At 41.0% G+C, this 27,516-nt stretch overlaps 1 protein-coding gene across 1 annotated transcript in view; it reads left to right on the forward strand.

Moving 5' to 3' along the window:
• GLIS3 (GLIS family zinc finger 3) overlaps positions 1 to 27,516 on the forward strand; it is a 452,130-nt gene that overhangs the window by 423,003 nt on the left and 1,611 nt on the right. Inside the window, exon 8 of the mRNA XM_054727311.1 lies at positions 3,468 to 3,643. Within this exon, the coding sequence (XP_054583286.1) occupies positions 3,468 to 3,643 (176 nt within the window). The remainder of the gene's footprint in view (positions 1 to 3,467; positions 3,644 to 27,516) is intronic.

Raw genomic sequence — 27,516 nt, forward strand, 5'->3', positions numbered from 1 at the left:
TACTTATGCATTCATTGGTTGATTCTTGTCTGTGTTCTGACCAGGGTTTTACCCATAATCTTGGTGTATTGGGATGATGCTCTAACCAACTGAGCTACCCGGCCAGGGTTTCTACATCACGTTCTTACATAGCCCTTTCATATCTCCACAAGGGGAATGCAAAAGAAAACATGGGGTTTCATCTCATGGTTTATTACAGCTATAATACAAATGTAGAAGCCTTATTAAATATTCTTGTTCAGAACATAGCAAATTACTTTACAAACATGACTGGTTCGTCCCTTTTTTATCATCTATGGCCTTACACAAAAGCCCAGCAGAGTGAAGTGCTTTGTTCCTGTGAAATAAAGGGTGTACACACATGGCAATCTTCCACGTTAGTATAAAACAAAGCCTATCTTTCTACACAATGTAAGAAACAGGCAATTGAAAGTTTTTAACTTCCTAGGCCTTTGGGAGGAAACTAAACAATTCATTGCTAACCTAGTTTTCCCAAGATGTTGCTTCTTCCTTTCACTGACTGACAGATTCCTTGTGTACCAGACTATGCCAGCCCCTACTGAACTGGGAAATCCAGTACCATTTTCATGGACATTATTGAACTTTAACATTGTCTTACAAGTACGCCCTCCCTTTTGTGTTGGAAAGTATACCCTATCATTTTACACCTAGTGAATTAGAACCTGCCAGTTCTTCCTTACAGTTAGAAAGTCGGTGGTCAGTTATCTATTTTAACTTGGGTTAGTTGTTGATGTTACTATATTTAAACACCTGTATTTCTCTCCTCAGAAACTACCAATAGTCTTATTGTGATTGGTAGACTGCAAAATACGTCCCACATCAAGTTTCTGTCACACCCTGGGCAGTGTTTTTTGCCATGCACAGAACCCACACCAATCTCTTGGGGCTTTGGATTTCAAACCACATTTGACCTTTGAGATCTAAGTTAATGTATTATTGGCAAAAGAAAATGTATTATTAAAGAGAATAGGATTAGAGAGGCTTATAATAAAGACTTGTAGATTGTATGGAGGGAGGAACCAAAATGGCGGCATAGTTAAACAACTAATCTGCTGCCTCACACAACAATTTCAAAAACACAACTAAAAGACAAAAACGTCTACCACCCAGAACCACGGGAAAGCTGGCTGAGTGGAAGATTTACAGCTGAGAAGAGAAAGGAGCACAATCGCTGAAAAGCTGAGGTACGGAGGCACGAGAATCGGGCCGGCGGCGGGCGGCTGGGTGCGCAGCTTTTCTTCAACCCGCAGGGAGACAAGCTCCCGATCACTCTGAAATCCAGTTTCTGGGGACACTCGGGGGACCCAGACGCCTACGGGGAGAAGCTGGACTCTCGGCCATCGGGTCGGAAAGTGAGAGTGACTTTTTTGCAGAGGTGCGCCCAGCAATCATTGTTTATTGCGCTGGAGCGCGGGGCGCAGGGACTTGGAAACGGGAAAGGCAAAGACGGCTGACGGCAGCCATTGCCGTTGGCCACGCCCCAGCCTAGTGACGCCCTGAGACCCCACCCAGCCCTGAGGCCCCGCCCCGCACATCCTACAAACCCGCCCAGGCTCCACACAGCGGCTTTTGCATATAAATGGCCTGTTCTGTGGCAGCTTAACCAACTACAGCTCCAGACTGCTCCAAAACCGCCCAAGCAAAGGAGGAGAAAACTAGTTCTTGCTGTAGCTCCTGCTGGGGGACACACAGTACACAAGGGTACACCAAGAGTGTCCACCTCAAGTAACTGGGAGGCTGACCCGTTGAACCAATAGGACACCTAGTAGACAAAACTACCCTACCAACTCAGGGAAGCAGAGAATATGAGAAGGCAAGGAAACAGATCACAAACCAAAGAAATGGAGGAGAACAAGCGACTGGACATAGAGTTCAAAACCACGGTTATAAGGTTTTTCAAGAATTTCATGGAAAAGGCTGATAAATTCAATGAGACCCTTGAGGATATGAAAAAGGACCAACTAGAAATTAAACATACACTGACTGAGATAAAAAATATTATACAGAGACCCAAAAGCAGACTAGAGGATTGCAAGAATCAACTCAAAGATTTGGAATACAAAGAGGCCAAGGACACTCCTCCAGAGAAGCATGAAGAGAAGAGAATTCAGAAAGTTGAAGATAGTGTAAGAAGTCTCTGGGACAACTTCAAGCGAACCAACATCAGAATTATGGGGGTACCAGAAGAAGAGAGAGAGCAAGATGCTGAAAACCTATTTGAAGAAATAATGAACGAAAACTTCCCCCACCTGATGAAAGAAATAGACTTACGAGTCCAGGAAGCGCACAGAACCCCAAACAAAAGGGATCCAAAGAGGACCACACCAAGACACATCATAATTAAAATGCCAAGAGCAAAAGACAAAGAGAGAATCTTACAAGCAGCAAGAGAAAAACAGTTAGTTACCTACAAGGGAGCTCCCATACGATTATCAGCTAATTTCTCAACAGAAACCATGCAGGCCAGACGGGAATGGCAAGAAATATTCAAAGTGATGAATAGCAAGAACCTACAACCAAGACTACTCTACCCAGCAAAGTTATCATTCAGAATTGAAGGGCAGATAAAGAGCTTCACAGATAAGAAAAAGCTAAAGGAGTTCATCACCACCAAACCAGCATTATATGAAATGCTGAAAGGTATTCTTTAAAAAGAGGAAAAAGAAGAAGATAAAAATTATGAACAACAAATACATATATATCAACAAGTGAATCTAAAAGTCAAGTGAATTAAAAATCTGAGGAACAGAATAAACTGGTGAACTTAATAGAATCAGAGGCATAGAATGGGAGTGGATTGATAATTCTCAGGGGGAAAGGGGTGTCTGTGTGGGGAGTATGGGAAGAGACTGGACAAAAATCATACACCTATGGATAAGGACAGCGCAGGGGGAGGTAAGGGAAGAGGGGGGGTAGGAACTGGGTGGTGGGGAGATATGTGGGGAAAAAGGAGAAACAATTGTAATCTGAACAATAAAGATTCATTAAAAAAAAAAAAAAAAAAAAAGACTTGTAACACTTCTTGGACCTCAGCTATGTCTTATAGAACAAAATGTTTATGAGCTAAGTGTAAATGAATCAGAAACATACGGATCAAATTTCTCTTAAAATGCAAAAGGACTGAAAAATTAGCAGAAAAGTGGTCTGACAAAAGGTGTGCTTTGAATTTCACTGAACCCAGAGTATTTGAAATGCATTTTAAGAAACTTGACAAACCCAAACTGTGACTAGATTTCCCCTTTGCTGATCTCTTATTCCCTCAATATCTCAATTGAGAGGTCAGTGGTTAAAAATGGGAGACAAAAGTCCTAAGGTTTATTTTTTAAAAGGGCTTTGCATCATGCTGTTATGTAACCAGAATGGGGAATTAGAATTTGGCTTTGAAGAGTGCCTCTGCCCCTGTGATTTTACGTCTCTCATGCTTCCCTTTATAATTGTTTTCTCAGGTTCGCACCTTCTGCTCCATCTCCTCACCACATCAGTCCCCGGCGAGTTCCAGCTCCTTCTTCTATAATGCAGAGGACACAGCCTCCCCATACCCAGCAGTCCTCAGGATCACACCTGAAGTCTTACCAGCCAGAAACAAACTCTTCTTTTCAACCAAATGGAATCCACGTCCATGGTAAGTAAGGAACAGTCAGTCCCTTGAGTTTTGAAAAAGATGTTGCTTTTAATCAAGTCTTAGTTATCAGTTGTGGGTTTTAAATGTTCTGTTCTACACCAGGCTTTGGCTTTTAGGAATGTCGTCTAAAATTTCACACTTAATCAGCTTGAAATCTTATAGGATTTTCTTGGCTTTGGCCCTAAGAAGGTATGACTTACGACACCCCAGAGTGGTCAGCCTGAGGTGATGGTCCATTTATTGACCCAGCACTTTAACACCTCATGGATGGGCCTTAACAGTGACATCTTTTTTTCTAAACAATAAACAGTCATGTAAAATGGAGTCCTTTTGCCCCTATTCCCATATGCCTAGATCCTCTCCATCCTGCAGGACCCAGGTGAAATGACACCTCCTCTCTGAAGCCTTCCCTGATCTCCTAGCGGGACTTTATGTCTCCTGGTTCTAAACCCTGTTTTCATATCACCTGTATCTCAAACAGTACTTAGGCTCTCTCTCCCTTGTGATTTACTTCTCTGTGAGTAAAAGATGTCTTCACTATTACTGTGGAAACTTCCTTCTGAGGTCAGAATTTTCTGGCCCATTGTTATTTCTTTAGCGAACTTAGCACATGTCCTAAACACACACAGATACTTGATAGGTGGATGAAGGAAGAAGAGGAGGGAAGGAAGGCAAGAGAAATCACGATGGTTTTCAAAATGTGCAGGTCTTATGGTTAACTCAGAACATACATGGAGAACTAAGTCTTGCTGAACTTCTTTTCTCTATTTAAACCCATTTTGCTGACTCAAACAGATATCTTAAGTGAACATCCATAGAAATGTGAATTGTCAAATCATTTAAACTCACACTATATATAGCTTTTTACTTCCTGTGGACATTTGGACCTTCTTATATAAGCAGAAGAGATACTGTCCATTTAGACAGAGTGTTTTAGCTTCTGAAAACTAAGGTCTTCTTCACCTGCCTCTTGCTGATTCCTGAATTTGCTTCATATGAGTTGTTACTTAAAATTAATGGGTGGTGTCCCTAAGCAAACCTAAAGCAATATTCAGGTTGAATGTGATTAAGTGTGAGTGATTTCTGAAGATAGCAGAATAAAGCAGCACTAAGAAGCTAGGGTTGGGCAAGAACTTCAATGTAAGGGGAGGGCCAGCTTAAGAGGAGTCAATGTGGAGATAGTGGCAGGCTGGACAGAGGGAATGACCTTGAAAAGCCTCTGGCTCAGCACTCCATCCATTTCTTCTCCCCTCTTCCTGAGTATAGTCACACAAATCCACTATTCACCAACAAAACTTGGGCTTCCATCATTCTTTGGGTCTGTGGTAATTTTTTTCCTTCTTCTGTTGGTACATTTCTTCTAAAGCCTATTTATTCAACAAGAAATATTTCTTTTTAAAAAATACATTTTTTTATCGATTTCAGAGAGGAAGGGAGAGGGAGAGAGAGATAGAAACATTAATGATGAGAGAGAATCATTGATCGGCTGCCTCCTGCATACCCCACTGGGGATTGAGCCTTGACTGGGAATCTAATTGTGACCTCCTGATTCATAGGTTGATACTCAACCACTGAGCCACACTGTCCGGGCAAGAAATATTCCTTGAGTGCTTACTAGGTGCAAAGCAATGTGTGTGTCAGAAATACAGAGCACTCTCCTTCCTTTTGGAAGGGGCCTCCCAGCTCAGATGAGGAGCTTATCTAATAGGGGAGATCCAGGTCCCCTATGCTGTGAAGCCACCCTCACCTGCAGGCAGGAGGTGAACAGCATGAGTGGGCTTTGTGGGACACAGAATAAGTCATTTTTCCTAAGACACACAATTTTTACCTTCACTTTAACATCACTGAAATCTGAACAGATCTCAGTCAGTGGCATAATATAGTAGGCGATGATTTTTCTTTCTTGTGCTATGTAGAATTATGGAGCCTTTCACAGTCAATGGTGTCAGGGTTCCAGTGACATGCAGCAAAACACACTTTGATTACAACTGTGAAACACATTTTAAAATTTCAAAATTTAACCTATGTGTAGATTCGCAACCCACAGGTTGAGAACCGCTAGCAGGGTCACCTAAGACCATTGGAAAACACAGATATTTACATTACGATTCATAACAGAAGCAAAATTACAGTTATGAAGTAGCAATGAAAATAATTTTATGGTTGGGGGTCACAACATGAGGATCTGTATTAAAGGGTCGCGGCATTAAAAAGGTTGAGAACCACTGGTGTAGAAGAAAAATTGGAAGGAAATTCTCCCAAACATTAACAGTTCTTTTCATCACAGTGGTAGGATAATAGGTGATATTTTCCTCTTTTTTTTTTTTCTTTTTTACTTTCTACAGAAATTTTAAAAGGATTTGGGGATTAAACAATTTGAATTCAAATACCAGTCTACTCGACTGTGTGACTCTGGACAAATTATTGAGCCTCAGTTTACATTCATTAGATGAGGAGAGCCTTATCTACCTTCTCTTATCAGTTGTTATGAGGATTCAACAAGAAGAGAAATTTAATCTTCTTTCTTTTAATCTCTTATTTTCTTTATTAGACTCTTTGAGGATAGGGATAATTTTGTAGCCCTGGGGCAAGCATAATACTTGGTGCAAAGTAGGCACTTAGTAAATATTTACTGAATAAGTGAGTAACACAAATGAATAATGAAACAAGGGACACAGAGAATGGATCTACCTTATTATTTTGCCCTGCAGCTTGGCAAAAGGCTCTTACCCCACATTTCTCTTTTTTAGTTGTCAACTTGAATGTTTTTTAACTTTAACTTTTTCATTGTTAAAATTCCCGTGGTCAATGAGAAACTGCTCACAGCAGCCCTAAAAAGAAACACATATGACAAGCCTTTCTAGAAAAGATCAGAATCTAGTTATGCAAATTGGGAAATCTTGACTTCCTCTCAGAAGACCAGCAAGTGGCTTAGTTTGCAAAGGGAGTATCCATGCATTATCTCCTGGGCCACTGCTAGGAATTTAAGGGATAAGGATTCAGATGCACATGTACTTCCTCCTTAAAGTATTTTTCTGGAAATGTTTTTTTGGAACTTCCTAGGCACAGGTATTTCTCATCTACTCCTCCTTAGGGTAAAGACCAAATTGATCAAATAATTTTCAAGTGGGTGAATCAGTGCTGGGAATAAGAGAAGAGAGACTTCTAAATGAGTTGCCTTTATTGGCCACGCCTTTCAGCTTTGGCTGGACTAGTGGGCTGGATAGCATTATACAGCATCTTAATAACAAGGAACTTCAGCCCCTTATATAACTAGATTTTTAAAGCCCCAAGCAGTGCCAGGGTTGTTAACATGATAGCTATAGTGAGTTTTTATTGTCTCTTTTACAAAATGCATGGCTTTAATCAGCATCATCACCCCCATCCTCTCTGTACTCCCTGCAGTAGGTAGAGGTCAGAGGAAAATGTCATCACTGTACTAGTATTTTTAGAGATGGGAACTGATACATAGAAGAGTATGAAATGTCTAGGCATTGCTGCCTTAGCAAATCACAGGCATCTTCAATAAGAGGTCTACATTTTCAAGCCATGTACTTAATCTATGTGTTTCTAAGTCAAAGGAAACAAAATACATATGTATTTATATCTTTCCACGGGGAAATATCCCCGTATGTAGATGCTGTTGCATTACATAGATCCATGAAAGGTGAGAACTCAGAGGGCCTTTGTTCTTACAGATAAAGAAGGGAGTGAGGTCCATTGAGTTTTCTTCATGCAGGCTAATTTAAACAGAGCTTAGATATTGTGTGTTCAATGTATATTTTTATTGAGTCATGTTGTGTAAAAGGCATAATTTGAAAATATTAATAGCACCACTTTTTCAAGTTTTCTCACCTAGTGAGTGACCTAGGACCAGGGCACCGTTTTGTTGGTTGTGCATCCACTTTATTCATTCATATTGCTTTCATTAGCAACATGGATAAGGTGTCACTGTTTTTAATGTTTGCACTTGAAAGCATCCATGGGTCTCTGTTTGGGTAGTATCTCCAAGACAACTTCTTGGTACATCTTAGTCTTTTATTTTAGATGTAAACACAAGAACAACTCTTTCCAATTATGTAAGCTTGTTCTTCAGCCTTTTCTTTCTCTTTAGTACTGTTCTCTTGTCTGGGCAAGCTTCAGAATCTTGCTGGGATTAGTTGCCTGAGAGTTGATATTTGTACATTTTGTTGTGGTGCTAATGGATAATGTCTTTGTAAATGCCCTATTCACTCCAGGCTGTGAGAATGCCATGGGAATGTCTAGAACAGCATTTCCACAACCTTCCTGCTTCTGGACTCATCAAGGAGAGGCCAAGTTCAATTCAGCAAGTGTGTGTTGGTCACCCACTTTGTGCCAGGCAAACATGAATGTCATTTAATCAGTGCACTGGGATACATGCAATAACTGAAGGTATCAGAGGAAGGTACCAGAGAAGGGTTCCTAGAGGTAACTCTTGAATAGGGTTCCGAAGATAAATAATTCATTGGGTAGGCCAAGTGGAGAGAGGCATTCCAAGCAGGGGGTAGCAAAGTGCATAGGCAAGGACACAAATGACAGCATTGTGCATGCCTAGAGAGAAGAGTGAAGGGAAATTTGTGTCTGGTTGGAATGCACAGGTTAAGCTGTGGGGCAGAGGGGCAGGAGGCTGGGGAACCAGCAAGGCCAACACATAGAGGGGTTTGGGGCCATGCTAAGTGTAATGCTATTGAGTGAAGAAGCTAGCCTGGTATTTTAGGAAAGTCAGTGAGGGTATTGTGTAGGGGATAGAATGGAAGAGGTAGGAACATTCCATCCTGACTGTTGAGATTTTATTGGACTGCATGTATAGAACACCCAAACAATAGTTCAGCTCACTCTGATACAACTGGTAAATAGAGAAATAAATGAAGCCAGAATAATGTAGAATTAAGTTTGTGCATGCAGTCTTTCCTAGGCAAGACAAGCTGGAATAGTGAGAGAAGAAAATGAAAGCCCTCAGCTAGCTGCTGCACAGGCAGGAGCCCTGTAGCTCTCTTTTAATAAAATTTGAAGGGCATGACCCCAGGGGCTCTCTCCTCAGAGAGCTGCACACCTGGCCTTGCACAGCCCTCAGCCAATGGCAGATCACAGTCCTTCCTAAGTGCTGGTCTCTTACCTGTTGTCTCAGTTACTGCAAGCCAGCGTTTTCAGTTGGCATTTCTGTGCATTTTTAATAACCACTGAGGAGCTTCTAGCCCCACAGAATTGGCTGCCCAAATTCTCTCTTGATCATTTTGTCACTGCTATAAGTTAGAAGATTTTAAAGATTTTGAGTGGTCTGACCCAATCCTAGTTTTCCAAAAGAGTCTGTTATTTGTAACTAGAGGCCCAGTGCATGAATTTGTGCACAGGTGGGGTCTGGCCGGGGCTATCGGGTGGGCCGGCCAGGGGGAGGGGCTGCAGCCGGCCAGGGGTTGGGGCTGTGGGCAGTTGGCCAGCAGGCCCTGCCCCTGATTGGGGTGGGGGTGGGGGGGCAGTAAGGGGTGGGACTGACCAGGAGGGCGAGGCCATGGGAAGTTGGTTGGCTGGCCCCGCCCCCTGGCCTAACTACTGGTCAAGGGGACAATTTGCATATTAGCCTTTTATTATATAGGATTATTATATAGGATATGCATTTGTGCAGAGTATAAGACTTTTCAGGATTTGATTACCCTAGTATAGCAGCATGGAAGATATCTAACAGTAAACAGTGCAGGGTGGAGGATCAGGCCCACAAAGCCAGCAGGGTGCCAGCCTCCTCCCAGCTTTCTTCTCTGCCATCCCTAACAGTGGCTTCCATCTTCCTTTCACAGTAGGGATGCTGATACTTTACATATCTTGTCCCAGTTTCAGGCAGCAAGGAAGGAGAAGAGTGAAGGACAAGTGTACTCCGAGCTCGGTCCCATGGCTGCCCTCATAGGCAAGGGAATCTGGGAAGACAGATGTTTTAGTGCATTGCCATGCTTAACGAAATTGAGGGTATGTTACTAATGTTTACTGGATAGGCACACTGCAGGGTCTGCCAGATGTTCTCTGGGATGGTTTTCTAATCTGAAAAATGGAACCATCTCATGCATCCATTCACACTGATTGCCTCTTAGAAATCAGTGGTAAAGCTTAGAGGTATCTTTCTGAGGGTTCTGCCCCATTTTATGTCCTTAGACCCCATTCTCTTAGGTTTTTATACTTTCCACTGCCTACTCTTGTTTTCACCCCTCTGGACTTGCAGGCTGCCAACACAAAGATTTCCATCATCCATGGTCCAGTCATTAGATTTCATTAGGAAAACACCATGAGGCTGCCTCCCCAGCCTGAGCCATTTGATATCAAGGCAGCAGCAGTGGGAAGTGGGAGCCTTCTCTGTTGGTCCTGGCTCCTGTGGTTCATAAGCTGTGTGTCTCATGATTTAAAGCATGCCCTGCCTGCAGGCCCCAAAGAAGCAGGCCAGTTCACTCCCAGACAATGGTGGCATTTTCCACTTCAGTGTGGAGCAGTAAGCCTGTCAGCCAAGTTCAAATTGACTGCATCTTGAAACAAAAGGTTTCCAGCCACCAACAGGCCTCTAAGAACAAAACACGTAAATGGTTTGTCCTACCCACCAGCCAAACCACCTTTCAGGCTGAAGAAATCTCAGAGCATTGATACTTAAGTGGAAGGAGGTGGCAGGTACAAGTGTAACTTCTTCCTGGGTTGTGGGCTATTTGCTTACAGTGATTGTGCAATGGTACTTTTCAGAAAGAGCCCTATGGGTCATAGCCACAGCTGATCTCATTTCTGGGAGTTTATAGTGTTAACTGTGGAAAGGTTATTTTTTTAAAGGCAAATTGCAGAGACAATAAACATACTCTCCCTTCACAGGAAACTTAGTCACATCTGCATATGTGAGGTTGAGAAATGGTGAAGCAGTAAACCTAGAAATGACATTGCTTACAACTGAAGCATGTGTCACAACTTCCCCTCGAAACTCAGGAAGACAAATGAGATTGATTGTAAATCCACAGTCTAATATTCTCCACTGAGAAAGTTGTGACATTTTCATAAGAGGAATGAGCCAATGAATGTGCTTCATGTTATTCCGATGTTATCATCAGCAGTCACAGTCAGGAATGATTTTTGGTATCAGCCACGGTGTTATTAATGCTTATATAGTACTAAGGATTGATGATTAAATCCAGAGACTTTCTTAATTACTCTTATACACTTAATTACTAAAAGATTATCCCAAGAGCAGTTTTATGGAACTAGTACTTGAAAAATTCTGACAGTGTGCTACTTATATCAAAGCAAAAGTTAAATTTAGGTAGGTGTTCCGGTTCCAGTCAGCATCTCTACAAGCTGGGTGTTGGGAAAGAGCCATAAGATGGTCATAACCAGAAAGGCTGATTCAGTGATTGATTTTGGAATGACTGGACTGTGAATAATCTACATATGTAGTTAAGCATTTGCACACGCAAACACACACACACAGAGATTAAACCCATGTATCAGTAAGGATATTAAAGATGACTGACTGACTCAACCAACTATAACTAAATTATAAGTTTCCTCAGAGCAGGGACTGGATCCTCCCTTAATGCTTTGCACATAGTAAGTGCTTAATAAATGTTTAGTGAATACACATGAATGAATAGAAAGAAGGGGAGGCTCAGTGGATAGAGCGTCGGCCTGCGGACTGAAGGGTCCCAGGTTTGATTCCGGTCAAGGGCATGTACCTTGGTTGCGGGCACATCCCCATTAGGGGGTGTGCAGGAGGCAGCTGATAAATGTTTCTCTCTCATCAATGTTTCTAACTCTATCCCTCTCCCTTCCTCTCTGTATATTTAAAAAAAGAAAAGAAAGAAAGAAGGGGAGGAGAAAGAGAGCCATTTTCCCTCATGGCTTCTTAGTCGGACTGGTGGAGCCAGCCCTCAACAAAGCTGTGACCTAGAACCAGATTTCCATGGCCTCTCTTTTCTGGGCACTTCCTCCGATTTCCAAGCCCTTCGCTTTAGACGTCCAGTTCTTACAAACTACTTTACAGACTTCTCTTTAGAGGAAATAGGATGATCTGATGATTCTGTAGGACGCCTTCTGATGAGTATTTGCATTTTAAGGGGATACATGAAACACACCTAGCATTGAATGTCTGGTAGTGAAGCTCTGTGCAGTGGCAGCTCTGCGCAAGAGGTGTTTTAAGGCATTCCCCTGTTCCCAAAAGCACTTCGAAGTTTTCACAGCTTTCCCAGCCACTAGCTGATGTACTCTCACATTGGTCATATTATCTCAGAAGAGGATGTTTCCAGAAGAGGAATTTTGACTTGCCCAAGGTGATGCAGGAAGACAAACAGTGAGCTGTACAAAAATAAAGAAGACTTTGGTCAGGCACATATGCCTGGAATCCTATGAGCAAGTCATGCAATGTCCTGAGTTTCCTGAATCTAATAGGGGTAGTAGTGCTTCTCCTTCAGAGTTGGTATGAGAATGAGAAAAAGTGCCTGGCCCACAGTAGGTGCTAAGTGCACTACAGCTATTATTAGTGTTGTTATTTTTCTCCTGTGTACCAGATACTATATGTTCTGCATACACCCACTTAGGTTGTTTAACCCTTGAAAAACATTAATAAAAGTATCAGTAAACCCAAGTCGCATACCTAGTGAGTATCAGAGCTGGTTTTCTGAGCACTGTCTGACCCCAAAGCCCACACTCATTCTCCTCCATGATTGTGCTTGTAGACAGTCCTGTGGACGTTTTTTGTTACTTGGTAATTATTTTTGAGGTTAAGTGTGGAACTATTAAAGATGGGGTTTCTTACAGGACTAAGTGTTGCTAGCAATACAAGTACTATGATTCACAATTTCCCACCAACTGCTTGATCTCGTGTCTTGGCACAGATTGCTGAAAATCTTTGTGTTTTTGTTTTTTTGTCTGTGTCAGCAAGTGTGGTGAATGCTTATCATGGAATTTCTCATTATTCCTCACAACAGCACTATAAAGAAGGCATTATTTACTCCCATTTTACAGATGAGGAATCAAATCACTAAAACATTAAGCAACATGCCCAAAATTTCTTCATCTTGAAATGTTGGAGCTGGAAACGGTACCCAGGCCATCTGACAGCAGAATCTGTGCTCTCCGCCAGTGGCTGTGCTGCCACTGTCCTTTTAGGGGAGGCAGTGCCCACTCTCTCTCTGTCCCCTGTGGGGGTTCCAGTGGGAGTCCCCAGTGGGTATGTGTGTGTGTTCATCCTCTCATGTGCTATGTTTACTGAAACACATGCATGGGGGAGCTGGCCAGGGTTACCATGCTTTCAGCACCACCCTTAAGTACAGTTTAAATTTCATTTTTACTTTTTAAATTAAAAAAAAAATTTTTTCCTGCTTAGAGTACTTGAATATAAAGAGTTTAAGTTACCTCCCAGCCTTATGCTCACCTCAATTTCACTGCCCAAAGGTAATGGCTATTAAGATAGTGAGTACTTTTGCAGATCTCTGCAAATGCTTACAGAAATGAAATGTGTGTGTGTATGTCCTTACATATACTTGTATGTATATTTGTACATACCTACATGCCATGTTATAAAAATGGCCTCACATTCTGTATTTTATGACTTACATTTTTTAACTTAATAAGATACATGCTTTTGCTTTATAGGTCAATGTATATAGATCAACTCCTTTTAAAAAAATTGTATAGTATTTACAGGAACATAATCATTTCCACATTGATAGACATGTATATCTTTATTATTTGCTTTTACTAACAATGCTATGTTGAATGTCCTTATGTATGTACTAGAGGCCTGGTACATGGATTCGTGCACCGGTGGGGTCCCTCGGCCTGGCCTGTAGGGAACGGGCCAAAACCAGCCTGGTGCACGGATTCGTCCAGGGCGTGTCCAGCCTGTCTCACCCAGTCCCGATCAGGGCTGATCAAGGAGGGACCCTGGAAGGTTGGCTGGCCAGGGAGAGACCATGGGAGGGCTCCAGGATGTGTCCGGCCTGTCTCACCCAGTCCTGATCAGCCAGACCCCAGCAGCAAGCTACTCTACCAGTGAGGGTGTCTGCCCCCTGGTGGTCAGTGCGCATCATAGTGACTGGTTGAAGGGTAGTATGGTTGGACACTTAGCATATTAGGCTTTTATTATATAGGATGTGTGTGTGTGTGTGTGTGTGTGTGTGTGTGTGTGTGATTTTTACACAAATACTCTCACACATATATATGCTTTGCCTACTTTTTCTAGGAAATATTTCTGAAAGAGCTACTGCTCAATTAATAGGTATGGACATTTAAAAAATATTTTTTTATTGATTTCAGAGAGGAAGGGAGAGGGGTGAGAGGTAGAAACATCACATCAATGATGAGAGAGAATTATTGATTGGCTGCCTCCTGCACACCCCACACTGGGGATCAAGCCCGCAACCCGGGCATGTGCCCTGACCAGGAATTGAACCATGACCTCCTGGGTCATAGGTCAATGCTCAACCACTAAGCCACACCAGCTGGGCTATAGGTATGCACATTTTAAAGTTGGATAGGTACTGGCATATATTCCTTCCCAAAGGCAATACCAGACTCTCACCAACAGAGCATTGGAGTTCCCATTTCCCCACATTGGATATTGTCATCATTTTAATTCCTGCCAATTTGTACAGCAAAGTTGTTGTTATTTTTCCTTTGGTTAATAATATTATTGAGCATCTTTCCATATTTTTATTAAGAGCACTAAAGGTAGTTTAGTTATAAAAGGGATTAAGTAACAGGAACTATTACTTGGGTATTTTTATTATTGATTAAGTGGTTTACCTGTTCTTTCACCCTGCCAGTCAAGTTGTGTCATGTGCGACTTGTGAATGTTTTCTTAATTGGAAATCAAAAACGTATTGAAGAGAAGGTAGATATCCAGAAAATTTCTCTTTCATTGACTATTGTGACTTTTCTGTCAGTTTACTTAAAAACAGAGTGTTTAATGAACATTATTACAGACTTAGTGCTTCTTCATTCTTTTGGGGGAAGTAATGATCTGAAACTTATAAAGTTTAGCCTCTAGTGAATGCAGCTCTTAAAATCAAGTTAAATATTTCTTAAAATTTTATTTTAGTGACTGTTCCATTGGACTCTTCAAGGATGAACATATTAATGGCAATCTGTGTCTTATAATTATTGTATTTTTAGCTGGAACTTTCCTTATAAATATGATAAGCAATTGATGGTTTAGAAGAAAAAAGTGTGAATAGCTGTGGGTGGAGTTTCCTACAATAAAGGGAAAAATACCTCACACATCAGGAACATCTGGGTTACTGGTAACAAGGCCACTGTGTTAACAAAATAGAACAACAACCAAACACTAGGCCTGGCTTGATCTGTGCCCATTCAGATCATCTGGGCTTAGACTATGTTGCTAAACAATCCCAGTTTCTTAGAATTTCTAGTTGGTTTACTTACAATTGTGAGTGCTCTTTCTGATCACATGAGTTTTCTTTCTCTAGCCAGATTGTTCTGACTAAACTTTCCATTTCATTCTTCTGCAAGGTCTTTGAGACCCAGACCTTATAAGATGCGAGTCTATTGAAATAAAAACTTTCAGGCATTTTTCTAGATCATTTGAGTGTAACAACCAACCACTCCCTTCCCTCATTTCACCACCAAACCCAATCTCATATCACATCCCAAAGTAAAAACCTTTTTTTCAAGTTTTTAAATTTCCTCATCATTATGACAAAATGACTCATGGGATCTGAATTAGCCAAGCAGTTACCTAAGGTTGTTTTTTGCATTGTGGATCTATGTTGATGCAGTGTTTTTATCAATATCACTGATAATACCTACATTTATATTATGAGATATGTTTTATAATTTGCTCTTAAGGACAAAATTTTCATCAGTTTTTGGTTAACTATAAAAAAAAAAACTTTATAGTAAAATATTTGTTGGATAAATACCTGAATCCTTATTATAACTTTGTGAAGAAAGAAGGAAATATATTTCTGTCCCTATTTAGAGATGAGAGTCAGAGTAGTTGATTAAATTCCCTGACCTTGGGATGGAAAGAGCACAAGGTGTTCTGTGGATGAGATGAGTTGCTTAATTCTCCTGCCCACTCTTTTTCCTCTAGTTTCAGTGGCCTCACTGGCATTGAACAGAAAAGGGTGGCTTGGAGCAACAAAACCCTCCAGGTCAACTGGACAGGCCCAATCGTGTTTTCATCATCTTTCTTCCATTAAAAAAAAGTCAGTGATAGAAAGGGAAGTCACTTTACTTTTCTGAAACTCTGATGGATTATTGTGTATAAGGTTCATAGATCAGAATCTCTGAGCTCAGTTGTGGCTCCCTCACCATCACTATTGTCACCAAAGCCTCTAGCTGTGAGTGTCATTCATTTTTTCATTCTCCATGTTCAGCTCCAATTGGATGCTAACTCTGTACCAGTAGAGAACACATTTAAAAACCCCTGCCTGTTCTGAGCTTATATCTAAGGGGTGATTCTTGCCAAGCCATGCCTTTGAACTCAACAGTGAGAGAGTATTCCTCTTGGTCCATATGTGGGCAGGGAATAATTTGATCTGTTTATTTCCTGTAGCACCTTACCAAATTTTGAGATGCATAATATAAACTTAAAAATCAAGTGTTTGGTGCGCAGTGGAATAAGAGTAAGCAAGAAAGGAAAGACCCTGTAGTCCAGACACAACCACCAGAACATGACCCTCCGGTGGCAGTGGGAAGAAGTCCCCCTAGCTGGAGGGGTGGAGCAGAAACAGAAGGTCATAAATTAGATTGTCCAGATTAGTGGTCCGTGTCCACAAGGTCTAACAAGATTTTTAAAAGTTGGTAAGTTTCCTGGAAGCCAGATGAAAGGAGGTGACAGGGATCCTGGGACCCAGTGACATTCTTTAGGTTACACCAGTGCAATGTCCACTCTGGTACCTCAAACCCACCTATATAGATTTCTGTACTCTTTTACTTCAAACCCAGTTTTATCGCAGTATAATATTCTAGACTGTAGATTTTAGAGAGACATAACAGCATGTAACAGGGACTTAAACTATGAGGCAGAGGTTCAGTGGGAGAAGTAATCAAGCTATTGGGGCCCACTCTTTGAGAGATTAGAGTGCTGGAAGATTCTATAACCACAGACTTGGATTCAGAGAAGCAAGAAGTCACTGTGCAGTGGATATAATGTGGGAGTTTTACAGCTAGACAACAGAAGTCTAGGCCACAAGATCAGCATGGGGTCAAAGTAAGACCAATACTTCTAAGTCACTCCAGTAAGGCCCAGTAATTTCACCTTGACCTACAACTTACTTGTGAGAGAAAGGCACTGTGGTAGGAAGGGAAATCATCTTGATCCATACCTGTTTAGAGTATAATTTATGATCACTTTATTAAAACTTTATCTCCAAGAGCCCCATGGTCAGCAGAAAGGGCTGGGGACCAGCCCATGGGGAAGAGGTGCCCATTGGAAGAGCTCTTCTCCCCCATTTCAAATGAAATAAACGTTTTTCTGTTTTTTTCTATCGGGATTTTATTTAGAAAACTTTTAGATGATTGAAAATCATCTGAAGGCGTCCTTAGAGCCTTTCAATCTTTCATATAAGGAATACCTTGTTAAACATGCATCTCTTGGTTTTGAGAATCTATTTTATGTAATCTTAAAATGTGCATTATCGCTGTCAGGATTCACTGAACCATTTTACTATAACTGTATATATCCACACATGACAATTACTGAGACACATTGCAATTAGTTTACTTTGGCAGCTTATCATTTTGAGAATTTGGAAGCCATAGGCCACCGCGCATTAGGGTTTTCTGTGGGTTGGGGATATTTAAATGAAAATCAATTACATCTCTTAACCAAGAGTATTTTACACATGCCTTTCTTCTCATGTGGCCTTTTCCCATTTCCTTATGCTCCATTTCTGCACACGCTCTGCCTATTTCCATCTCTTTACTCAAACATGTACAGACATCAGTAGCAGACTCTCTCCCCCTTTCAGTTCCCCACACCCTGGAAATGAGTGTACAGCTCCCAGGGTGATAATGTGGCTCACAGTAGTACATGTGAGGGGCACAAGAGAAGGGGAGCACCCAGGGTGTTCAGAATGCATCTCCTTGTGGTCTGCGAGCTGGCAGCAGAAGCTCTAGGTGAAAATGGCCTTGCTTCTTGGAAGCAAGTGGACTTTTCTAACTAGAAGTCCTCATGCTGCAGCCCATCTGAGGGCAAGGGGACCAGGCACTTGTTCCAGGGGTCAGCTTCTGAGCCACTATCCTGGGGTGCCTTCAGTAGGAATGCACCCAAGTGGAATTTTAAGGGTTATTATTTCCATTATTTTCCTCTTTCTCAGTAGCTGTTTAAATGTCAGTTGTAAATAGCTCTAGTGCTTTGCAAGCTGGTTCAATTCTGAGCCCGAAGAAAAATCTGTCTTCTTTACACAGTCTGTGAGCTGTTCCTGCAGCTTCCCCATTTATAGACTCTGTATTAAAATGAGGAGACAGTTTCTCCACTACTAATAGGGAGGAAGCTGAGAGGAGCTCTAACTAGATAAGACCTGGATGATGTTTATGGCCAAGACCAGGAACCAAAACAAATTGTGGCAATTTTACACATCATTTTATATTTAAGGGTGATAGATTATGAGAGAGAAATTGCTTAAGAATGGCTTATGCCCTGGCCAGTGTGTTTCACTTGGTTGGAGCATGGTCCTGTGCACTGAAGGGTTGTGGGTTTGATTCCTGGTCCAGGCACATACCCAGATTGTAGTTCGATCCTGGTCAGGAGAATGCAAGAGGTAAAAGATTGATCGATGTTTCTCTCTCACATCAATGTTTCTCTCTCCCTCCCTCTCTCTTCCTCTCTTAAAAAAAAAAAAAAAAAAAAGGAATTGTTTGTGTACTATACAGAATCTATAAATACTTCCAAAACTTTTCATGGTAATAATGATTGTTGCCATTTATTGAGGGCTTACTACATACCAGGGAATGCACTAGATGCTTTTATAAGTACCGCGTGCTAACCGATTGCGCCACTGGAGCTCCTGCACTAGATGCTGTTATAAACATTCTCATGTATGATGTTTTTCACACCCTATGAAATAGATATTTTAAAAGAAAATGAGCCTCAAGAAAGAAAATAATGTGTTCAGTGACACCCAGTTGGTCAGTGAATCACCCAGGATTCAAACCTAGATCCAAGTTATTCATGCAATGGATAGAAATAAAATAGTAATGAAAACAGAAAGTTGGCCAAAAAAAAAAAAAAAAAAATCTGAAATGTCCCTGTTTCTATTCTTGAGGGTTTTTAGAATTTTTCAGTGATCAGGTGATTTCATCAATTGTACTAATTAATTCAATGCTTTCTTCCCTAATGAAAATGTTTGTCCTTTATGAATCTGGCCTTTGATTTGGCAGTGAGGGACCTCAACAAAAATGGCAAGATTTTGTTCATGTTGATTTGGTCCGTGAGTTTATTAATCCCTAGTCATCTATGTGAACTATGTCACTAAACAGATCAGGGTTTGGCTCCTAGCTCTGAAACTTGGTAGTTGTGAGGGTTTGGGGAAGTTATTTTAACTTTTCTGTTTCTTTGTATATAAATCGGGGACAATACTACTTATCTCAAAAACTGGTGTAAGGATGATTTTCTATGTAAAATACAGTCCCTTCTCAGAGCAAATCAGTATTAGTTTTTTTTCCTTCTGACAGAATTTTCTTCATGGTTGGTATAATAACACTAACCAAAACATTCTATGAAAATGCTAGAGCAAGGGGACTGCAACTGAGAAAGCTCTGAACTCAGTCAGATGTTATATGATGGCTGTTCTAGTTCTGCTGCCCATTTATTTTAAGATAAAGACTAGATCCATGAATCATTTCAAATTCTAGATGTTTGTAAGTATTAAAATGGTTGTATAAATTTTCCACTTTTCTCTTACTTGCATGGTATTATATAAACAAAGTATTGGCTATAATGGCAAGGGATTCAAAAGTTCCCTCTGCTTCCATCTCTTTGTCTATAAAATGAAAACATTTATTTTAGTCACCTACATATAAGACAGGATGTCAAGATGGCTATCTAAGAAGGAATCTTAAGTGTTTTCTAATACTAAGGTACCATGTGAGTAGGAAGTGTGTGAATCCAGGGCCTTTCCCTGAGTATATTTGAATGCATTTAATCAGACTAAAAAGATGTAACCCCAAAGACCCTATTCTTAGGGCCTTTAGGAGGTTTACCAACAAATTTACCTGTGTTTTTCTCTTTCATCTCATTGGTTTGTGTCATGACTTACAGAAGGTATTCAGAGGGGCTGGCTCAAAGAGAGCAGGGGGAATCACAAAAAGCCGAGAGTAGGAGAAGAAGAAATTAGTGAGTCAAGGGGAGTAGGGTCACATGTCTTCTATATATCCCAATCCCTGGAGCTCTCTGATTTGAGTCCTTCTGTTCATCCCTTGGGCTTATCTATGCCCCTGCACATGCAGCCATCATATAGCTGAGGCCAAAAACTCTACACTTTCCAAAGTAACCGACAAAATTATAGTCTCTGCCAAAAAATAGTCATGAAGCTTGTAAATATACATTCTTCCTTCCACTTGGCTAGCAAACAACTGTACTACCAAGAAGCTTAGGCCCTGCCATCTCTGCCTCTGCCACTGGTCTCTGCTACCCAGGCACAGACTGATCAGCACCCCTCAGCCAAGGCTGGTCCTCAGCAGAGCTGTGAGATGGCCTCCTAATTATCCCTGCTATCACGAGGCAGGGCCAAACAAAAGGAGCCACGGCCAACACTTCTTAAGAAGTTTTCAGAACACCCAAACTTGTTTCCTTTTCATTGCTTTTTCTCTTCCTACCTGGAAAGAAAAAAGTTGCATCTCTATAGATTCCTTAAAGAAAATTTCCTTTTTATTGTCATATATGTATGAAATTATGTTACTTGGTTTCTCATTTATATGCTTATCTTTCTTTTTCACCTAAAACATACACTCCAAGAAGACATGTATCATGTTTTATTCATCATTGTGTCTCCAGCACTTGAGTAAGTGCTTAGCAAACTGTTGTTGAGTGAATGAAAGCATAAACATTGGAATGCTTGTGTTATTAGAAGAATAGAGGAAAGAAAAGTGAAAAGTATCATTTACAGAGTGCTAACTCAGTGCCAGGCTCATGCTGGGCATTTACATGCATCATTTATCTATATATATAAAAGGCTAATATGCAGAGTGTCCCCTCAGGAGTTCGACCGGAAGGCCAGGTGTTCAATCGCTTACTATGATGTGTGCTGACCACCAGGAGGCAGTGCAGACCAAAGGGAGGCCCTGCCTGCAGCCAGAAAGCCATGATTGGCCCTGATTGCTGGCCAGGCCTAGGGACCCTACCCATGCATGAATTTCATGTGCCAGGCCTCTAGTCTCTTATAATCCTCTTTAATCTTCACAGTTACGCCATGGAGTAGATACTGTGAATACCCCATGTTCCAAAAATACAACAGCAAAGTCAAGGACACACCTTAGTCAGTGTTTCTTCTGAAAGATCAAGGGAACAGGTTGAACATTACAGTGCTTGGCCGGGAACACAGAAACAATGCACTCTGATCCCACAGGGGTTGAAGGATTTTCCCATCTGAAGATACCAAGGCATCTTGGGAAGCGAGTGCTCTTAGCATTGTTTCTGAGAACCCTCACAAGGGATCTTGTTAGGCCTGATTGGGCTATTGTCTAGTTGGGAAAGTAGCTAGGGGCAATCTTCCTGATGTTCCACAGGTGGACTTTCTGCATCTATACCTGGTCATCACAGTCCGGGCAGTGTCTACCTCAGGAAAGGATCAGCCTCAATTCTGAATGTAGTCCATCCAACACTGTTATGGTACCCAGAATTTGGTGGTGGTTCCCAGCCTCACCATAAAGGAAAAAATAATTTTGTTTTGCAAAGCCATCTGCTACATAAACAAACCCACTGAGTACACAGCTCCTGACATAGCACTTGACAAGGTTCAGGCTGACAGTATTTCTCTCCATCCATGTGAGTAAGCAGTTGGGTAGAGCCTGTGTTGAACGTTATTCCACCATCACAGCTCATCCACTCCTCATAGCGGTGGGTGTGGTGACCTAGGCTCTCAGTCTGCAGGGAAGTGGGTGACACATTCCCTTTTGCTTCTCCTACTTCCAGAAGCAAAATTGGTTTCTCCAGGAGAGCTGAAATGCCCTGGAAGTTTAGCTTAAACAATGTCCATCAGCCCTCTTGAGGGGTTGAGAGTTGGGTGAACATTATTTACTTATTGATATATTTTTACTGCAGTACTTGCCAAAGATTGGAATGGTAAACTTGTGAGGAAAAGATCAATATAGTATAGAGTCTAATATACTTCCTCTCTTGAAGGCCAGGAGTCTAAGAATCATTATGTGGCTTTCATTTTAACTCTTGGTGGGTCATGCATTTTTCCTTCAGGAATTTAATCAGAAACATTCCTGAAACAAAGTCTGCTAACCCTGGGAATGAAGATTGCCCTAAATCTTTGCTGTGCTGTCCAGTACATTAGCCAAGAACCACATGTGGCTGTTTAAATTTGAATTAATTAAAATTAAATAAAATGTAAAAGTCAGTTCCTCAGTCCCGCTAGCCATGTCTCCAGTGCTCGGTAACCACATGCAGCTACTGTATTGGATAGCGAGATAGATAGATCATTTTCATCATCACAGAAAGTTCTATTGGACAATGCTGCCCTGGAGAATCCCCTTCTGTTATCATAGTTAGTCACACAATTCATTTCTCCTCTAAATTCTCCCACTCCCCTTCCACTTTGGGAAGGAAATCCACACCCAGATTCATGGGGCTGCTCTATCATCATTAGCAGAAGGAATGACCATGAACTCCCGATCTAATCTATGAGCATATAGACATCAATGACCAGTGACAAAGAGGAGGGGATTTTAAGAATGAAATTTAATAATATGTGAAGCTCATAGATAATGTTAGGGGATAAAACAGGATACAAAACAATATGTATAATATTCCAGTTTTGTGTGTATATATCTGGCTATATCTGAATTGTGGAAATAAAGAAAATTTTTCCTATATTTGTTTATACTATTCTACATTTTCTAGTTGGTACAATTAATTCCAAATATTTTTATTGTTAGTTTTTAGAAGGAAAAACACACTTCCCAAAATTTACAAGAGGAGGAATGATTCTCCTTGACCCTTAGGAGCTGCAGCTTGGGTAAAATCAGTTTATCTGCATATTCCTCCTCACCCCCACTCCATCCCATCCCCTCCATTCTTGGAGGTAACATACCTTCTGAAATGGGGGAAGGGTGGTTTTTATAACTAAATAGGACACCTAACATTTATTACCAACATAGATGCATGGGTCTATTCTTAATGCTATTATAAATGTGTGTGTGCTCACTCCAACTGCATTACCCATCCCCAAGGACAAGGTATTATCTTTGGTTTCCTTGGTCTGTCCAACAGTACCTTGACCAGCATTTTATAACTACAATTGATTTACTGACTGACAGATTGGCTGACCTTGCCATTGCTCTTAGGTTTTATGCTCATAGAATGTGTTAACATCTTTCCTCATTTTGCTTTGGGTCCGAGAGGTAGTGTTTCTTCCAAATGTACTATGTGAAATCCAACAGCTGGAATACAGAAGCCATTCATTAAAAAAAAAATGAGTTAGGCTTTTTCTCAGTTTGTGTGTGTGGCAAGACCCTAATAGAATTTTTTAAAATTTCATTAGTTTTATGGAAATAGCACTGGGAAGAGGATATGTTAAAGCTCTTTGATTTGAGTGACCACAGTCATCCACGCCAGTGTTTTTGGCATCTCTAGTAACTGGCTTCTTGGAGGGAGGGATTTAATAAAGAGGATTTTCTTTCCCTGAGTTGGCTGTGAGAGTGATAAAACATGCTTGCGGGGTCATTCTGGTTTTGAATATTTCTCGTGTCAGCCAAGACACCCACAGGCAGGAATTACAGTCCACTCTGCCCTCTCACTCAGGTCCAGATGGACAGGGAAAACTGGGAAGCGGAGCCCAGAATGTTGGGCTTAATATTTAACTTTGTCGGGTATATTTCACTGCATCCCAAACCTTTTATACTCTTACACATCAGAACCCTCCAACGTAGATTGAGGCCATATGCCATTTCTGCTGTTTCATAGAGGTATGAGAGAAGACTGAAAAGAGAGGATGAATTGATTTTCACAAAAGGCAGGTGAAAGTCTATCACTACCTGACACACCTGAATGAATCATGTCCCTATTTGGGGAAATGAGGGAGTTCAGTGAAAAATGTCTTCTCTTCTCGGAAGAATAATATTACAATAAGGAATGCTATCTGGGAATTTATGGGTGACGAATTTAAGCAGAGAAAGCATAAGGATAAATAGCAAATATTATCTATTTTGCTCAATGAGGAAACATGACATTCTAATAAACCAACCATGGTGGTTCCTGGTCATGTTTTCCTCCTGATGGGCATGCCATGATTGCATGTGCTTAGCCACCAGGCACCCCAAGTCATGGTCAGTTTAAGGAACTCCCAGACCACAAAGCTGCACATCCCAGGTTTTTCAGACCACTCAGACTTGTTGCTGTTTTGAGCCCACACTTGGTGAGTGAAGAAATCAGGATGTGTGTCAATTAGTGCAGGATCTGGGAACAAACTTCAGCATGAGGTATACTGCTCAGGTCCTCAGAGGGCGAAGAATGGTCCAGAGAATTCTGCCTGGGAACTGTACATGAGCTGAATGCCCATTGCTGTGTTCATTCTTACATTTTGTTATTTCTGGAGTACTTACTGCCTTTTTATAACATTATTTCTTGTAACATTTTTATTTTTATTTTTAAGAACTATATTATTGTGGAATAATTTTACATTTTTATTTTCCTTGTTTAGTAAACATACATTGTATAAATTACATTATTAAATACTAGTGGCCCGGTGCACAAAATTCGTGCACGAGGGGGTGGGGGTGTCTCTCAGCCTGGCCTGCACCCTTTCCAATCTGGAATTCCTTGGGGGATGTCCGGCTGTAATCCGGGACTGCTGGCTCCTAACCACTCACCTGCCTGCCTGCCTAATGGCCCCTAACCACTCTGTCTGCTGGCCTGCTCACCCCCAACTGCCCCCCCTGCCAGCCTGCCCATTCCCAACTGCCCCCCCCCCCGCCAGCCTGCTCACCCCAACTGCCCCCCCACTGGCCTGATCGCCCCCAACTGTCCCCCACTACCAGCCTGCTCGCCCCCAACTGTCTCCACCCCGCCTGGCCTGATCACCCCCAACTGCCCTCCCCTCCTGGCCTGATCGCCCCTAACTGCCTCTGCCTCGGCCCTGCCACCATGGCTTTGTCTGGAAGGACATCTGGAAGGTCTCCCGGTCTAATTAGCATATTACCCTTTTATTAGTATAGATATATAAATACCAATCATATAATTAGTTATAATATTAGGTTATATAATATTTAACTATTCATTTAATTTCATAATCATTCAGTGAGGTGTAGATACTATGTTTATCTCCATTTTACAAATTGGAAAACTAAAACACTGAGAGGCTAATTCACCAAGACTACACAATTAGTAAGTAGTTGGGCTAGGATTTGAACCCAGGAAATCTGGCTCCAGAGTACTTGCTTTTCATCACTATTAAAATTCAGAAAAACATAATGAAAAATAAAAAGACAACTATACATATGCTGCCTGTAGTCTATCCTACACATAGATTTCCACATCATAGAGCCTAGTCTCTATATTCAACTTTGTATCTTGGCTTTTTTTCCACCTGAACCTTATAATAGTCTTTTCGCATTATTAAAATTTCCTTATAGCTATTCTTTTAATGGCTACTTAATATTCCCATCATGTAGATGTACCACTATTTCCTTAACCATTCTCTTATGGTTACCCTTTTTGACTCTTCAGTTTTCTATAATGACAATTAGCACTGTGATGACCATCTGTGCAGAATTTCTTTTCTCCTTTGGACTATACTTTAGGATACATTCTCAGAAGTAAAATTGGCATATCCAAGAGTATGAATACTTTTCAGGTTCTAGATACAGGTTGTCAAATTTTTTCCAAAAGGTTTATACTCTTTTGCCATGTCTGCAACACTATGCAGAAGTGACTTCTTCACCAGTCTCACTCCGGCACTGAGAATATTAGGAATCTTTACTAATGTGATATAGTATTTTATTATTGCCTTGATTTTTATTTCTTTGATGGCTAGAGGACTGACAGTTTGTCCATGTCGGTTGATCAATTATATGGGTATTTGAGAGGTCTGTTCAGGTGGTTTGCCCATCTGTCTGTTGAAAGCAAACAGAAGCCATTGAGTATCAAAAAGAGAAGAGCCAATAATTTTCCATTCTTACTTTTCCTTCTAATCTATACTGCTAACATACATTTAATGTTACCCCCAGACCTTATGTGTATTTTTTCTTGATTCTATATAAAGTATACAACTGTCTGCTTATAAAGAATATTATTATTTTGTTTTCTACTATGAGTGTACCCTGTGCATAAAACTGCCCCATCCCTGTGTCTTGATTAATAAGCCTCTAGAGGGCCAGCCTATGTCTTATGAGCAGTTCAGCTCATATTCTTTGGTAATGCTCCTCGTACCCATAGAACAGGCCTCCCAGCCAAGGGTAGTATGAACAATCAGAAATAAGAAGAGTTGTGAGCATGGTAGGCTGGATATGTCAGTGCGCCCTGGTTGTATTTAAAGAGAGCCAGAAAGAACCCAAATAGCACCTCCCCTACTTGTTGATAGGAGCTCAGTGTTCTTTAACCAAACATAAAGTCTTTCAGTCCTAAGAAGAGGCAGTTCTAATAAAGGAAGGCACACGGGGCGAGGGCCCACTGTCCATGGGTTAGGGTTAGGGTTAGGGTTAGGGTTAGGGTTAGGGTTAGTTCCGTGTTCTCTATCATTTAAAGTTCGTGGTAGGGACCGTGAGGCACTTCCTCTACTAATCCCTCATTTTTTCCACCAAAAACAGAGTAATGGTATTAATCATAACTGACATTTATAGTGCACTGTTAAATGTTATAGATGGACTTCCTTATCTAATGACTTGCCTAATTTTCACAATAACCCACTGATATAGACAGCGACATTCACATTTTACTTTTGAGGAGACAATGACATGGAGTTTATAACAGAGCTGCAACTCTCCCTTCAGTAAAGTATCAAATGATGATTTCATTACTTATTTTTTAAAGCATTCTGTACTCCAAGAAAGTAATCCATTAGCCTAAATTTATAGGAGACAAAGAGGAAAAAGGAAAAAGGTGTGGAAAATTATAGAAAAGGACCACATAGGATCCCAAGGAAAACTCCCATTAAGTGACCAAAAAAATTGAGAGAAGTGAAACATGATTAGCAAAATGTTGGTGATTATTTTAAAATATTAAGAAATCTTTCCACGTATTTCTTCATTATACTATTTGTTCACTTTCAGTTTTCCCATTTGTTGCAAAGATCAACAACAATAATAGTTGAATAAATTGCAGTAATTTAACTTTGGGATGCCCTATACCTATTTAAAATAATGAGGAAGATATAAACATTTATGAATTTATCTGTTAGAACAAGTGAATGACTAGATCTCGGTTGCCTTTAAAAAAACAAACATTCTTCAGATTTTTACTAAGTGTGAAAACCAGAATATAGGATAAAGGAAGGTTAGAAAGATGCGCTCAAAATCTAGCCTGGGAAGGAATGTCTCCTGAAGGTCAGGCCTTCAGGTTCCAGGACTCTTTGGATAGTCTAGGGAAAGTAAGATGCCTACTAGTTTCAGGTACCAGAGCAACAATAGAAAGTTCATAAGCCGACAAACTTTGAAAGCCCCTGAAGGTGGAAGAGCTTCTGTCCAAATGGTACATTCCAAATGCTTAC

Source organism: Eptesicus fuscus, chromosome 15 (genome assembly GCF_027574615.1).
Source record: "Eptesicus fuscus isolate TK198812 chromosome 15, DD_ASM_mEF_20220401, whole genome shotgun sequence".
Taxonomy (NCBI): Eukaryota; Metazoa; Chordata; class Mammalia; order Chiroptera; family Vespertilionidae; genus Eptesicus; species Eptesicus fuscus.